Source organism: Aquila chrysaetos, chromosome 10, assembly GCF_900496995.4.
Source record: "Aquila chrysaetos chrysaetos chromosome 10, bAquChr1.4, whole genome shotgun sequence".
Taxonomy (NCBI): Eukaryota; Metazoa; Chordata; class Aves; order Accipitriformes; family Accipitridae; genus Aquila; species Aquila chrysaetos.
In genome coordinates, this window is record NC_044013.1 from 37,999,395 (window position 1) to 38,013,808 (window position 14,414).

Genomic DNA, 14,414 nt, shown 5'->3' on the forward strand with positions numbered 1-14,414 from the left:
TGCTGTGGCAGCCGGTGGGGTGATGTGCCGGGGGCCGGTAACGAGCCGGCCCCGAGGCTCCCGCCCCGTGACGTGCCGGCCCCCCCGCACGGCCCCCGGCCCCGCAGCGGCCCCCGACGGGACGAGGATGCTCCCCGCCGCCCCGTGTCCCTGCCCCACGGATGCTCCCCGCGGCCCCACGTTCCCGCCCCACGGTGTCTTTCCCAGGGGCAGCCCCGGGTGCTTCGTGCCCAGCCGGGGCTGGCAGCCCCCCCCCCAGGGTCCCAGCGGCTCCCAGCACGGCTGCCAGGGCTCACCCCCCCCCCCGCCATGCCTCGCCTTGGCCGGCTCCCCTGCCACGGAGCCCCTTGGCGATCCGGATCCGGATCTGGCACGCTGGGCGGCCGTGGGAGCCAACGCTCGGCGAGACAAGACGACGGTGCCCGGACACCCCAACGGGGACGCGTGCCACCTCGGCACGTCCCTGCGCTGCCCGAGCCCCCGCGGTGGGGCTGCACCCTGAGCGTCACCCTGGTTCGCTGACCACCAAGGGGTGCCTCGGGCGCCGGGCCACCCACGCGGGGTGCGAATGCCCCAGCCTCGGTGCTCCCCACCGCGCAACGGCCCGGCTGGGACAGCAGAGCCCGGTGGGGGCACATCGCTTACCCACGGGCAAGGCTCCCGCCCTGGCACCGGCCCAGGGCCGAGCTGGCCGAGGGTGCTGGCGGGGGCCCAGCGCCACAGGGGCTGCCCCCGCTCAGCTGTCGCTGTCTGTGACGCTCCCCGTGACGGTCCCGCTCGCCTCAGCCTCACCGCCGGCACCCAGGTACGGAGCCGACTCGGGCGCGTTGGACCCCCGGGGTGCCCGCGTGTGGGTGCGGATGGGGAGGGTGGGTGGCACCGAGCCATGGGGAGCCCTGTGGGGACTGTAGGGGGGGGGGGGTTCACCCCCATTTCATGCTCAGTGCTTGCAGAGCCGGCGGTCCCCACGCATGGACTTGTGCCACGTTCCCGCCACCCGGGAGAAGGGCTGGTACCTGGCGCTGATGGCCCCCAACGTCAAGGGTCCCAACTACGCCTGGCTGGACCCCTCCCGGCTCTACTGTCACCCGCAAGTACCCAGTGCCTGGGGCGGATGGCACCCGTAGGGGTGCCAGGGTGGGCTGCACCTCCACGGGGCTGCCGGGGCACCCGGCCATGCCCACAGGCACCAGCATACGGGCTGCGGGTGCCCACGGTGGGCTGCGGGCACCCAGCACCTCCGCTCTCTCTCCCCAGGGCTTGCAGGACTGCGTGGCCGACCTGCTGCAGCCCTTCCAGGGAGACCCCATTGACATGGTGGCCGGCATCGATGCCATGGGCTTCATCCTGGGTGAGCGGGGAACGCGGGTGAGCGCTGGGTCCCCATCCCGCGTCCCTGTGGGCCTGACAACGCCATGCCCGCCCCCAGGCGCTGCCGCCGCCGCCATACTACGGAAAGGTTTCCTGGCCATCCGCAAAGCCGGGCACCTCTGCGTGCAGACGCTGACGCAGCCCTACACCGACTACTCGGGCCGAGAGAAGGTGATGGAGGTCCGCACCGACGCCATCTCGCCGGGTGAGCCAGTGGGGTGCTCCCATCGCGGGGTGCGGCTGCTGGCACGGGTACCGGGCACTCAGCCGCAGCCTTTGTCCCCTCCCAGGTCTGCGCATCCTCCTCGTGGACCAGTGGGTTGAAACTGGGGGCACCATGCGAGCGGCCATCCGGCTGGTAGAGCGGCTGGGGGGGGTCGTGGCAGGTAGGAGGGGGGGAGGCCAGGGCACCCCGGGGGTGCACCCGTGGGTGCAGCGGGACCACCATCCCCGTACCCCACGGTGGCCAACGCCGAGCCCCCTCCGTGTCCCCGCAGGCGTCGCCGCCATCTGCATCGAGGACAGCGAGGGCGGGCGGTGGATCCAGGAGCGCTACAAGTGCGCCCACTGCGTCCCCCCCCCGCCTGCAGCCCCGCTTCGACCGCCACCAGTTCGGCTGGGACTGACGGTGGGGCTGGCACCTCACGTGTCCCCTGTATCCCTCCGTGGGGTGCAGGGCTGCTGGCTTTTCAGGGCAGGGATGTCCAGGGCATCCACTGCCCGGTTTGGCTTTCACCGTACCCAAGATGGTAACCCCTCCTCGGTGGCAGCCAAACTCCCCTGGCTCCATCTTCCCACCTGCCCACGAGCCTGGGGGCCGTGCCCGGGAGCAGACCCCAACTGCTCCCCACCCCCCCAGCTCCACACCTTCCTTAAAAAGCATAAAAAAGATTTTATTAAGACAAACGGGAGCCCGGGGGCATCTCCCGCTGCGAGCAGTACCTGGGTTTGCATAGCTAAAGGAGCCGCATGGGCACTCCTGCCCGCCCCGGCCGTGGGTGCCCGGGCAGGCGGGGGGCCGGGGGGGGCCGGGGGGCGGCAGGGACGGCTCCTCGGGGCCGGCCGGGGCCACCCTTCTTTGGTCCAGAGGTGTGAGCGTGGGGGGGAGCCGGGGGCCGCCCCCTCACTGGCAGCACTTGGGTTTCTTGCGGGGTGCCGACAGGTACAGGTCACTCTCGTTGCTGCTGATCCCTGGAGGGGCAGAGGGAGGGAAGGGGGGTGAGCGGGTGGGTGGGGGATTAAGGGGGGGGCACCCACGCAGGGCCGGCCGGGGGTACTCACGCACGGTGTCGCCGATCTTGCGGGCACTGCTGCGCTCCAGCTCGGCCAGCACGCTGCTCTCGAAGGTCAGTGCCGCCACGCGGAAGAAGAAATCCCGCACGTTCTCCCCTGCCCCGTGGGATGAGACCCCTTGAGTGTCCCCTCACCCGGCTGGACGCTGGGGTCCACATCCCCCCCCACCCAGCCAGGGACCCACCGGTGAGTGAGGAGACAGCCCAGTATTCCGCCTGCATCTCCTGGGCCACCTTGAGAGCATCCTTCTCCATCAGGCTGTACTGCGCCGGCGTCTGCCAACCGAGCCGGAGGGGGTGGGTGGGTTATGGGGACGGCCCCGCCGCGCTGGGGCACAGGGAGCCCGTGAGAAGGGGGGGGCACTCACGCTCAGGTCCTTCTTGGAGCCCACCAAGAAGAGGATCACGTTGGATGGGTCGTTCTCCTTCAGGGCGTCAGCCAGCCACTGCCTGCGGGGGGCCACCGTCACCGGCCGGTGGCCAAGCGCTACCCTCTTGCTCGCACGCCGCAGCGTTGCCAGCGGCCCGGTGCCCTCCTGCCCGGCTCTCACCTCTCCATCCAGCCCCACTGCCCCCCACACTCGTCCCCAGTCCCCCCTCGGCCCCTTGACCATGTGTCACCTACCGCGTGTGCTCCAGGGACGCCACGTCGTTGACGTCGAAGACGATCACGATGGCTGGCGAGGGGGGGAAGGAAGGGTGAGATGGGGACGGGGACAACTGGTGTGGTGGGACGCGGTGGGGACCTCACCTTGCGCTCCCCGGTAGTAGGTGGAGGCGATGCACTTGAAGCGTTCCTGGCCGGCCGTGTCCCACCTGGGGAGGGGGGGTATGGGAGGTGAGGGGGGGGGCCGCAGGGGTGCGCAGGGAGGGGGCTGGCACCTACTCACAGCTGCAGGCTGAAGGGCACCCCCAGCACCTCAAAGCGCTCCATCTCGAAATCCACTCCAATGGTCGCCTTGTAGTTCTTGTCGAAGGTGTCTTTGCAAAAGCTGGGGGGGGGGGGGGGGGGCTGTCAGCAGCCCCTGGCCCCCCAAAATCCCACCCATGGGGGGTTCAGTGCCTCCCACCCCGGGGGGTGCCCAGCACCAGAGTCCGGCTGGAGTCGAGCTTAGCCCAAGGTGCTGCTGCTCTTTGGGGGGGGGGGTGTCTCCCTGCCCGTCCCCCCCCCCCCGCAGACCCTTTTTGGGGCGGGGGACATCCCGTTACCGGTTGATCAGGCAGGTCTTTCCCACCGAGAGGTCCCCCACCACGATGATCTTGGAGATCTTGAACCTGCAGGGCAGGGAGACGCACGGCCGCTCAGCGGCGTGGGGGGCTCCCCGCCTGCCTCCCCCCAGCCGGCCCCCCAGGCAGGCGGGTTCACGGGGTGGGGGGGAATCGTCCCGTAGCCCCCCGTGTCCGGCAGCACCCTGCAAACCCGGCTTTCCCACCCCGCCGTCAGCCACAGCCCAACCCGGACCCCCATGTCGTCGTCCCCCCCCCCCCCCGCGCCGCATTCTTGCGCCGTGACGCAGGGCTCGGCACACGGGCAGCGCCGGCAGCCACGAGGCGCCTGTGCCGGGGACCCCCACCCGGGGCTGGCGGGACGGTGGGCCCCTTGTCACCCCCCCCCCAACCCTGGATTGGGGACCCCAAATCACCCCGGACTCACCCCACGGTGCCCGTCCGCTGTTCCTGGCAGGCGCTGGCCACCGTGGGGTGGAAGGCGGAGCGGGCGTGCAGGGCGGCCTCCTTCCGAAAACACTGTTTGGGGGGGGGGACAAAAGGGGACACCGGTGTGACCACGGGGCTCGGCGAGGCCACCCCCGGGCCGGTGTGCATGTCCCCCCGCTGCCGCTCACCGAGGGCAGGTCAGCGATGACCCTGTCCCTGCGGACCGGAGCCAGAACGTTCATGGTCCCACGGGGCCGCCTGGGTGGGCCGGGTGGCCGGGGGGGCGGGGGAGCGGGGACAAGCTGAGGGCCACCGCGAGACCTGGGGACAGAAGGAGCAGGGAGCGGCGATGTCGCCGTGTCCCAGCTGTCCCCACGTCCTCATGCGCAGCATCCCAGAATACGGCTGTCCCTGTGTCCCCAAGAGGGGCTGTCCCCTCATCCCAATTGTCTCCACGTCGTCGCCGGGACGTGGCCGTCCCCATGTCCTGCCTGTCCCCACATCCCCAAGGATGGCTGTCCCCGTGTCCCAGCCACCTTGAGATCCCTGAGCGGGGCTGTCCCCACGCCCTGGGGTGCAGCTGTCCCCATGTCCCAGCTGTCCCCATGTCCCAGCCATCCCCACATTCCGAGTGGGCCATCCCAGGGTACGGCTGTCCCCATGTCCCCAAGCGTGGCTTGTCCCCACACCCCGGGATACATCTGTCCCCATGTCCCTGCGCACCGGGGTACCACTGTCCCCGTGTCCCCAACTGTCCCCCACATCCCAAGCGTGGCATCCCACTGCGCGGCCATCCCCGTATCCCACCGGTCCCCGACTGTGACTGTCCCCACGTCCCACCCGTCCCCAGCTCCCCGACCGTGACCGTCTCTGCGTCCCACCGGTCCCCGTGTCCCTCCCCACTCCGTGTCCCCCAAGCGCGTCCCCTCGACGCATTCCCGGTCCACGACCAAGCCCTCCCCACCCTATCCTGGTCCCTTCCGCGGGAGAATGGGGGGGTGTGTGTGTAGGGGGGGGGGTCCCCGTTACCGCGAAACGCCCGGCTCCGGTAGCGGTGCTCGGCGCTGCACGCCCAGCCCCGGAGGAACCGGCGTCCTGGCCCCTCCCCCGCCCCTTTCGGGGCGGGGGAGGGGCCAGGACGCCGGTTCCTCCGGGGCTGGGCCACCGCGGTGCTGCCCAGGCGACGGGACCTCGGTAATCCCTCCCCAAACCGGGGTTCGTCCCGGTTCTCCGCCGTCGGGGCGGCGGCGAGGGGGGGGGGGGGGGGGGCTGCAGTCGACTACGTGGTAGAACTACAACTCCCATGAGGCCCCGCGGGGCGGGGCAGCGCCTGCGCATGCGCGAATGAGGCGGGCAGTGGGTAGTACTACTACCATTCCCGGCGGGCTCCTGAAGTATCGCGAGAGTTGGGTGGGCAAAGGGAGAGCGGGGGAAGGTCTCGCGAGATTTGGGGCTATAAGCCCGTGCGGTGCGGGGCGGGAAGCCCCTTTCGGCTTCCGCCTGGCCAAGATGGCGCCCAAGGCGAAGAAGGAGGGTGAGGGCTGGGGGCGGCGGCGGGGTCTAGGGGTTGTAGAGGGGGTCGTGCTGAGGCATCCTCCGGGGTGCGGGTGTACGCGGAGGGGGGGGGGGAGCCGGCCTGAGGGAGGCGGTGGGGTGGTGGAGGGCTTCAGCCTGGTGCTGGGCCGCGGGCACGTGGAGGGGGGGCGGGAGAGGCCTGCACCGGCGGGTGCAATCCCGTTATCTGAGGGAGGGTTGGCCGCGATGTCGGTGCTGGGACTCTTGGGGTCTGTGGGGGTTTGAGGGAGCTGGGGATGGAATGAGTGGCCCTGTCCGTTGGTGAGGTGGGAGACTGGTTGGTTTGGGGGGGGGAATGGGGAGCTTCAGCCCTCTTGGGCGTTTTGGGATTGGTCTTGGTTGGATGAGGGAGCGTGGACCGCTTGGAGAGGTCGTGTTCATTGAGTTGTGTGACAGGGGAAGCCGTGGTCCGTTAGGACAGGCAGGGGAGCATATACTGGTCGTGCAGATCCTGGCTGTGCTGACTGAGCTGTTGTCATAGCTGTGCCTCCGAAGACAGAGGCAAAGGCTAAGGCGCTGAAGGCCAAGAAGGCCGTTCTGAAGGGGGTCCACAGTCACAAGAAGAAGAAGATCCGCACGTCGCCCACATTCCGCAGGCCCAAGACACTGCGACTGCGGCGGCAGCCCAAGTACCCCCGGAAGAGTGCCCCACGGAGAAACAAGTACGTGTGGGCTGTTGGGCCCTGCCCTGCTGCAGGTCCCAGGGTGAGACCTTGCCAGCGTGCCACCCTGGGAGCTGAGCCACACCTTGGTGTCAGAGGGCTGGGGGGGGGTGTTTGGGGTGCAGGTGATGATTTCAAGCGACCAAAGCCTGAGAGTTTGTGATTAGAACTTTTTTGGTAGCTGATGCACCCCAAAGAAAGTTCCTGAAGTGCAGAGACAGTGTCTGCCAGCCTTCTGTTAACCACAGGGTCTCTCTCCTGCAGGCTGGACCATTATGCCATTATCAAGTTCCCTTTGACCACAGAGTCTGCAATGAAGAAGATAGAGGATAACAATACTCTGGTTTTCATCGTTGATGTCAAGGCAAACAAGCACCAGATCAAACAGGCTGTCAAGAAGCTGTACGATATCGATGTGGCCAAGGTCAACACACTGATTAGGTGAGAAGAGGGGGAGAATAGGTCACTGGTGAGTGTGAGATGCTTCAAGAGCCCAGAGTGGCTTTTAGCAGAAAATGGGAACACGTGTGAGTTTCAGCAGTTGTGGGTGCTCTCAGGAGGTGTGGGATTAAGCTCCGTAGTGTTTTCAGTGTTAAGGTTTTGAGAAATGCAACTTGTGACTAAGCGCATCTTGGTGAAAGCGGGCAATGTTGGCAGATCAGGGGGTTGGCTTCACCAGGGAGCTCTTCTAACACCCAGGGAGTCTTGTGCAAATGATGTGAACATTCTTTACCACTGAGTAAAGTGATGTTTCCAAAGGAACCACTGATGCACATCGGTGTAGTGCGGATGTGGAACAGGTGGGAGGAGTTCTGTGCCTCTGTTCTGATGCCTCCTGTTCCACTCCAGGCCTGATGGGGAGAAGAAGGCTTATGTCCGACTGGCTCCAGATTACGATGCGCTGGATGTAGCCAACAAGGTGAGAAATCTTTGAAACTTCGCAGCTCCTGTTAGCTATCTTGTATCTCCTCCCCCTGATTGTTCCTCCTGGCATACAGGTGAGGTGCTTGTACTTCAAGTACGGTAGCACTTCTCTGGAGCGTCCTTGTAGTTAGACAGGATCTGAGTGTTCAGAAGCAAGACCACATTGTCTAGCAAAACACAGTTCTGCCTGGAAGATCCTGAGGTTAGGTGGGAAAAGTTATGGAGAGAGAATTGCTGCTGTTCTTCAACTCCTCCAGGCAGGGGCTCCACTCCACAGGAGTACAAGAGCTCCAGAGTATTAGCGTGGAGGATGTGGAAACTGCCCTGCAGCTTCCGGGTTGACACAGCATTTGTCTTAACAGCGTTCTTGGCCAGCACTGTTGGCAGGTGATTCGAACAGGGGAAATGATGGCAGAGGCACCCTTAGGGCAGGGGCACCGCTGTACTGCTGACCTAGGTGAAGGAGGGGTTTCTACCGTGCAGGTAGCTGTGTCACTGGAAGTGGCAGACAGTTTAGTCCTCGAGGTGGCTGACATAGGCAGGAGGCAGTGGTGGTACAAACTGGAGTAGGGGACCGTGGCTTAGCACAAGGGTCACTGTGGAATAAACATATAAAGCGGTTGTGTGAGGCTCTTGGGCAGGTCTGGGAGGAAGAAGCCTGTCCTCGGAGGACAGGAATCCTGGGGAGATGCAGCCATGGCAACAATGTCTGTGGTGCAGGCTCTGCCTTTCTGTCACCGTAACATCTGTTTTAACATGCTTTGCTTCTTTCTAGATTGGAATCATCTAAACTGCATCTACCGAGGACTGTACAGACAGGATAATAAACCCTGTGACACCACTGAGGGGCTCTTGTGTTTTGTGACAGCATAGCCTGTGTGAAAGAGAGCGCCCAGCAAACTTTTGGGGCTTCATTTCAGTAAAGGGGGTGGGTTCCTCTCTCCCTTCCTGGCACTAGGTGGGCAGAACTGACTGCTCTGTGAGAGGATTGCATGGAGGTGCAATGCTGTCCTGCTGATGGGGTCTTCTGGATCACTGACCTTTCTGCTGTTGGTAAACATGAGGTGACACTCCCCCAAATCTCAAATATCTCTGTATTTACCCAAGACCTCTGGTAGCCTCTTGCATTTTCTTGCACCATGTACTTAGCATGTGTTTGTGATCTGTGTCCTACATAGCTTTCTTGTGGAGCATACTGCAGGCTGATGAGTACCCAGGAGGGAGGTAGTAACCGCAACAAAAACGTCTTAATGGTTCAGATCTGGCACAAGTGGAGTGTTGCACCATTTTCTGAGCGTATCAGCTATTTGCTTATGCTGCAAGCTTCACTTGACGAAGCCCTCGAGCTAATCCAATAGCAGAGGCTTTGTGGTTGGCTTTTTTTCTGGTATGATCCCTACTCCCCATGCTGCAGCGTGTGAATCGCAGCCTGGTTTCCCCAACGCTGTTCCTGTTGCCTGTAACCTCACAGGGTTCATGGCCCTCATCAGGGCTGTTTCCAAAGTAGCTGGTATTGCTGCCTCGACAGTATTTTGCTTCCTCAAATTTGTGGATGAAACCAGCTTTTCAGAATGCTTTGAGAGTTGCAAGAGTGGAGCCCTGGGTGAGGAGGGAATGGAGATGAAGTACAGATAAGCCTTTAGGGCTGTTTGATCTTAAGTATGTAGTTACACTTGACTGAGATGGTGAAAGCTGTGACCAAATATTGATTGGGTAATTAAGCTCTTGGGCAGTGGGACACAGAGTTCCTTCGAGCCTCTTGCAGGGCTTGGCAGAGTCCCGGGGTGGTGGTTTGCACATGTGTGAAGGATGATGGTGGACAGAAGGGGTGAGCTGTCCCAATTGCTGCTTTAGGGACTGTGGGGTAAAGATCTGTGCTGGGTTGCGTGGCCCTTGGCTTGAGACTTCACCTGGTGCTCGGAGCTCCAGGTGCTGGGGAAGCGCAGCTGGATCTGCTAGGTACACCACAAGCTGCCTGGGATGGAAGAGCGATGTGGAGGGACTGGGACAGCCTGCAGAGCAGCTGAATGTGTCCGCTGGGGAGACTGGGGGGCTGTGGTGGTGGTGGTGGTGGTATGGGAGAGGCCAGCTGCCATCACACCCTTGCCCTGTCCGAGGAGCGAGGCTCTGGGAATCGCAAAGCCTGCATGCTTGCCTTTGTGCAGGCAGACCTTGGCAGCTGTCAATCGGCTTCTCAAAGCTGGGATTAGAATTGGGGGCTGCCTGGAAGCACCCCCCCCTTCTTGCTGGGCCCCATGGGATGTTCAGCTGGTAGGGGAGGCAAGAGATGCTGCTTCCCTGCTGTAAGGGATGAGAAATTGCCTGGAGAAACTGCTGCTTTCCTGGATGCTGGTCCCTCCTGACCTATGGGTGCTGTGCAGGGCTCTGCTGGCACCCTGGGCGCAGGACAGAACCCAGGCTCTCACCCCTCGCCCTCCCCAAGCCCAGGTCAGGGGCTTGAAACTTGGAGAGCAAGGGCTGTTGGCAGGCTGTGGCAGGGTCCGATAAGGCTGAACAACAGGCAGCCTTCCTTGCTGGTGACGCAGCCCCGCTGCTGGGAGTACGATGGGGCGAGGACCTGGGACAGCCCTGCTCCCTCCTGGGGTCGGCTCTGATGTTCTCCTGGCCTGGGGGGTTGAGGGCACCAACCCAAACTCCTGCCCGTGACCTGAGTGCAGCCTGGGGAGGGGACAAGCAGCAGCAGGGGCTCTGGGGGTCTGCCTGAGCTCTGTGCTGCCTTCTTAGCTGTAGTCACCCCAAGAAAGATGGGGGGGGGGGGAGAAGTGCCCCTCTTGTAGCAAAGCTGGTATCGCTGCTGGGGTGAGGAGCGGCTATGTGCTGCAGCATGGAGACTGGGGAGGGATTTCACATCAGCATGACTTGCAGTCTGCCCTGACCCTGCCTCAACTTAGCCCAGTGGCTGCTGCCGTCTGGCACTTCGCTTCCCCGCGCTTGCCTCTCGCTCTGGGCTGGCAGCTGGCCTGATCCACAGCTGCCCCAGCCTGGCCAGTGCTGCGCTGCTGGGAGATGCTCCAGCTGGAAGCCAGGAGGGGAACGGGGTGCTGGGCTCCCTGTTTTGGGAAGCTTTGTCATGCCCAGCCCTTCGATGCTGCTGTAAGGGTGGTAGGAGCGTGGGCTGGTCTGCCTGAGCCTGTGACCTGCTGGGGCAGAGCTGTGTCTGCTCCGTGCAGAGAGACAAGGGGAAAGGTGCAGCGATCAGGGTGAGGGGAAACTAAGATTTGGGCTTGATTGTGTCGGGTATTTGCAGATGGAGTCGGTGCACAGAGGCCACAGGGCTTAAGCTGCAGTTGGGAAGATGCAAAGCTGTTGGGATGTGCTGATGAGGGTAAGGCTGTGCCCTGCCGGGGCTCCTCACAGCTCAGCGTGGGGCTGCTGAGCTCCGCTTTGAGCGAGGAGGGGGTGAGGTGGCGGGTTTGAAGCTGGTGTAGGTCCCTGCCCACACAGCATCCCGACTATCACATCTCCTCCGCTCTGGCTGCCAGGCTATTCCCGGCATGTACCCCCTGTACCTGCTGCCGCATCGGTGCATGCCGGGGAGCTCCGGAAAGATCCCGGCCCTGTGGGGTGTTTCCCGGCTCTCTGGAGGGAAGGTGATCTCCCACTGCTTCCACTTAATCACCAGCTTATTTCAAGTGCAGCACCGGTCTCTGCCTGAGCTGGGCTGGCGGTGGGGTTGGTAGGACGGATCCTGCCCTGGAGCAGGGGCTGGGCAGGAGTCCCTCTAAGCCCCACTGCTTCTGCCAGTCCGGTGCTGTCACGTCAGCAGGATTTGCCTTCCCAATGCTCTGGTACTCCACAGGACCGGCTGGGCCGGTTCTGGCCCTGCTCCCCTGGGCAGCTGAACCCCCTTTCTCCTCCCACCGCTCTGGAGGGGGCTGCTGGAAGCAGCCTGGTCCTGCTGCTGCAGGAAAGGACCCAGCGCGCTTGCAGGGGGCCGGCGCTGCGCTGTGCTGGTGAGAACCGCTCCAGGGGGGATGCGACCATGCAGCAGTCTTCCAGGAAGAGCCCATGGCCTCAGAGGGCTTTTCCATGCCAGCTCCACTTCACGTGGCTGCAGGGTGAGTCATGCAGCCCAGCCAGGCTCCTCAGCCTGGGCCGGAGACAGGCAGGTCAGGGACTGCAGCAAGGGCTTGGTACCTCTCCTGGCTTCCTTCCCCTGCTCCCTGCACAGCCCTGGGTTTCTGGAAGAGCAGATGAATAAGAAGGAGGGGAGGGACCCATCCGTGGGAGGGATGGGGCCTTGCAATTTCAGGCTCAGCACGGTGCAGCTGGGCTGGTAGGACCCAGCAGGCTTGAGTGCATCCCCGGAGGGTCCCTAGAACAAAGTGAGCAGCAGAAATATGCCCTCTCCCTCCCTGAGGACTGCCAGCCCTCCGCTGGGAATGGGGGCACATCCTTTCCCATGGCCCTGTCCCTGCCATCCTCTCCCTGACCCCGCTCTGCCCCACAGAAAAAGCCAGCCCAGACGTGCTGCGGCAGCAGTAAACAGACCGATTTTAATGCACATAACACCCAACATCACCACGGGAGGGACTCGTCCCTTCCCTCGCAACCCTCTCAGGCCATCAGCTCCGAAACGCAGCCACCCCTGGCCCTCCGGCTGCCTGCACAGAAGCCGGCTTGGGCTGCTTCTCCATCAGCCGTGCCCCTGGCTTCGGCAGCGTCCCTATGGCTGGGCGAGGCTGTCGGGCTGGTCCAGCAGGGAAGCGCTTTTAGGCAGCAGAGCAGGTGAAGGCAGGGCCCGGGGCCAGGGAGCGAGCCCTAAGGCACATCAGAGCAGGTTTGGAGAGGCCAAGACCTCCAGGAGCTGGAGCCCGGGTCCTCCTCGGCACACACGTCTCAGTCTATCAGAAACTTCTCACCATCCACGTCTCTCCTCGCAGAGCCCTTGTGCAGGGAGGGGAAAAAATCGGAGCGGAGGAGGCGGGAGAAGTACATGAGGATCATGGCGTCGAGCAGCAGGAGGTTGGCGGTGAGGAAGGCACCCTGGCCCTGCACCTCCACGTAGCGGAGGAAGTACCAGGTGAGGTAAGCCTGGGGCGCCAGGCGGAAGGCGAAGTACATCACCAGGTTGATGTACTTGTTGGCCTCGTAGAGCGCCGGGGAAGGCACGTTGCTCATCTTCAGCAGCATGCGGACGGTGAGGAAGATGTTGCTCACCTCCACCAGCAGCAGCAGCATTGCCGCCACCAGGAAACGGCCCGTGATGATGAGCGAGACGAAGGCAGAGATGGCCTGGGAGTGGAGGGGGGGACACGGTAGGGTCAGCTTTCCTCGCCCTGGGGGAGGCAAGTCCTTCCCCACCAAGGTTTGGGCATACACGGTGCTGCTCCCCCACCATCCAGAGATCCCAGCAGCCCCCGCCAGGCGCCTGAGCCAAGAGAAAACCAGTCTGGAGAGCCAGTTCCCCCGGGACCAGTTACACCTCCCTGCGCTGGGGAGCTGGGACCAGCCTCCAGCTCTTCCCTCGCCCGGCGCGGCAGCCTGTCTGGCTCCCGGCGCTCGGAGCCGACGCTGGCAGGCGTCCTGCCCTGCCGGGCGCCCTTGCCTTGTTGATACGCAGCCTACCTGGCGGTCAGGGCGAGGTGGAGGGAAGGGCTCCGGCTTGCCCCGCCGTAGCACACGAAAACTGCATGGGCTGAGCCCTGGGGTGCGTGGTAGCCCCCCCACGCTGGCCCCTCGCCTCCCCGGGGCCGTACTCACCATGGCGTGGTGCACCAGGTACTCCCAAGACGAGCGGGACTGATGGTTGAAGATGATGTCAAGGCTGTCGTGGATGAAGTAGCCTGTGGGATGAAGGAGAGCATTGAGGGGGTCTGGCTTGTGCACCGTCACCTGCTAGGGTAAGGGGGAGCAGCAAGGAGGAAGAGGGTGGCGTGACCGTGCTCCAGGCGTCGGAAACGCCTTCGCTCCGGTTGAGCGTGGGGAGACGGCCGGGCCCTGGCAGCCTGCGGGCTCGTGATTAAGGCAGGCGGCACGGAGAGTCGCCCGGCCCTTGAGCCGGGGGCTCATCCCGGGCCAGCGTGCCGGGAGAGGCCGAAGAGGGAGCGGGCAGAGCCCGGTGGGGTGGCCAAGGCCATCGCCCTGCCTGGCTCCTTACCCGAGGAGAAGCAGACCAGCAGGTGCCCTGAGACGCTGTAGCCATCCTGGATGTCGGAGAGCAGCTCCGGGGAATGCCAGAGGCTGGAGGCGAGGAGAGGAGGACGGGGGTCAGCCAGGGCGCTGGGACGGGAGACACGGGGACCCCGAGCATCCCGCCCCGTGCCTCCTCCCTCGGGGGGCAGCGCCCGGGCTCGTCCTCCCGTGGGGTCCCGGAGCCCCGATTCCGGTTCTCAGGGGTGTGCACCGTGCCCCCCCCCCCCCCCCCCCCCCTCCGCGGTGCCCGGTACCTGAAGAGGGCCCATAGCCCGGCCAGCACGGAGTGTGCGAAAGAGACGAGGAGGTTCCGCCAGCGCCAAACGCGGCCGGGGCGGCTCCGTACGGCGGCGGGCCGGGGCAGAGCCAGGGCAGCACGCCGCAGCACCCCGAAGAGAGCCACGCTGCCGCCCACCAGCGCCGCCGAGGGCGCCCGCCACCCCGGGCCCATCGCCCCCCCCCACCCGCCCCGGCTCCGGTGGCGCGGGGCGCACGGCGGCGCGGGCGGGGCGGGGCGGAGATAGCCACACCTCCCTTGTCTCGCTGACCACGCCTCCCGCCTCGCTGACCACGCCCCCCAAAGCGCAGGCCACGCCTCCGGGTTCTGGCCACGCCTCTCCCCGCAGCGACGCCTGCGCGGGAGCGGGCGGGCGAGGGCGGGCTGGTGCGTGGGGCGTTACACGCGCGTGTGCAAATCGCGGCGCGCGCCGCGGCCAGGTGTGCGCGGGGCGTTGCGCGCATCCCTGCTGAGCGCGTATTCCCGCGCGTATTCCCGCTG

General features: G+C 64.8%; 4 protein-coding genes and 2 non-coding genes across 7 annotated transcripts; 4 read left to right on the forward strand and 2 right to left on the reverse strand.

The window, feature by feature from the left end:
* Positions 1–3: 3 nt before the first annotated feature.
* LOC115347660 (adenine phosphoribosyltransferase-like) lies at positions 4–2,312 on the forward strand. Its single transcript, XM_030029223.2, is given in 7 exon segments — positions 4–805; positions 945–1,094; positions 1,258–1,351; positions 1,430–1,576; positions 1,662–1,757; positions 1,869–1,945; positions 1,947–2,312. Coding segments are annotated over 7 exon segments (852 nt in total). The 5' UTR covers positions 4–568; the 3' UTR covers positions 1,998–2,312.
* On the reverse strand, positions 2,244–5,455 carry RAB34 (RAB34, member RAS oncogene family). Of its 2 annotated transcripts, none has more exons than XM_030029224.1 (11): positions 5,349–5,455; positions 4,508–4,640; positions 4,318–4,409; positions 3,873–3,938; positions 3,554–3,655; positions 3,415–3,479; positions 3,289–3,340; positions 3,032–3,113; positions 2,849–2,939; positions 2,653–2,760; positions 2,244–2,562 (listed from the first exon to the last, which is right to left on the reverse strand). In XM_030029224.1, the coding sequence occupies exons 2-11, from the start codon at positions 4,559–4,561 to the stop codon at positions 2,495–2,497; spliced, it is 780 nt and encodes a 259-aa protein (XP_029885084.1). In that variant the 5' UTR covers positions 4,562–4,640; positions 5,349–5,455; the 3' UTR covers positions 2,244–2,494. The 2 variants fall into 2 exon arrangements, with proteins under 2 accessions (XP_029885084.1, XP_029885085.1); XM_030029225.2 differs by having other exon boundaries at positions 5,284–5,397.
* Positions 5,456–5,720: 265 nt separating this feature from the next.
* Positions 5,721–8,321, forward strand: RPL23A (ribosomal protein L23a). The gene is made up of 5 exons (XM_030029118.2): positions 5,721–5,853; positions 6,376–6,556; positions 6,821–6,997; positions 7,406–7,475; positions 8,256–8,321. Exons 1-5 carry the CDS (start codon positions 5,829–5,831, stop codon positions 8,268–8,270), a joined length of 468 nt encoding a protein of 155 aa, XP_029884978.1. The 5' UTR covers positions 5,721–5,828; the 3' UTR covers positions 8,271–8,321.
* On the forward strand, positions 6,675–6,747 carry LOC115347818. Its single transcript, XR_003925629.1, has one exon. It is a non-coding gene; the product is annotated as a small nucleolar RNA Z17 (small nucleolar RNA).
* On the forward strand, positions 7,264–7,330 carry LOC115347814. The gene has a single exon (XR_003925625.1). It is a non-coding gene; the product is annotated as a small nucleolar RNA SNORD42 (small nucleolar RNA).
* A 3,651-nt stretch (positions 8,322–11,972) lies between the features above and the next one.
* Positions 11,973–14,141, reverse strand: TLCD1 (TLC domain containing 1). Its single transcript, XM_030029301.1, has 4 exons — positions 13,891–14,141; positions 13,602–13,684; positions 13,205–13,287; positions 11,973–12,736 (listed from the first exon to the last, which is right to left on the reverse strand). The coding sequence occupies exons 1-4, from the start codon at positions 14,085–14,087 to the stop codon at positions 12,341–12,343; spliced, it is 759 nt and encodes a 252-aa protein (XP_029885161.1). The 5' UTR covers positions 14,088–14,141; the 3' UTR covers positions 11,973–12,340.
* Positions 14,142–14,414: the final 273 nt, after the last annotated feature.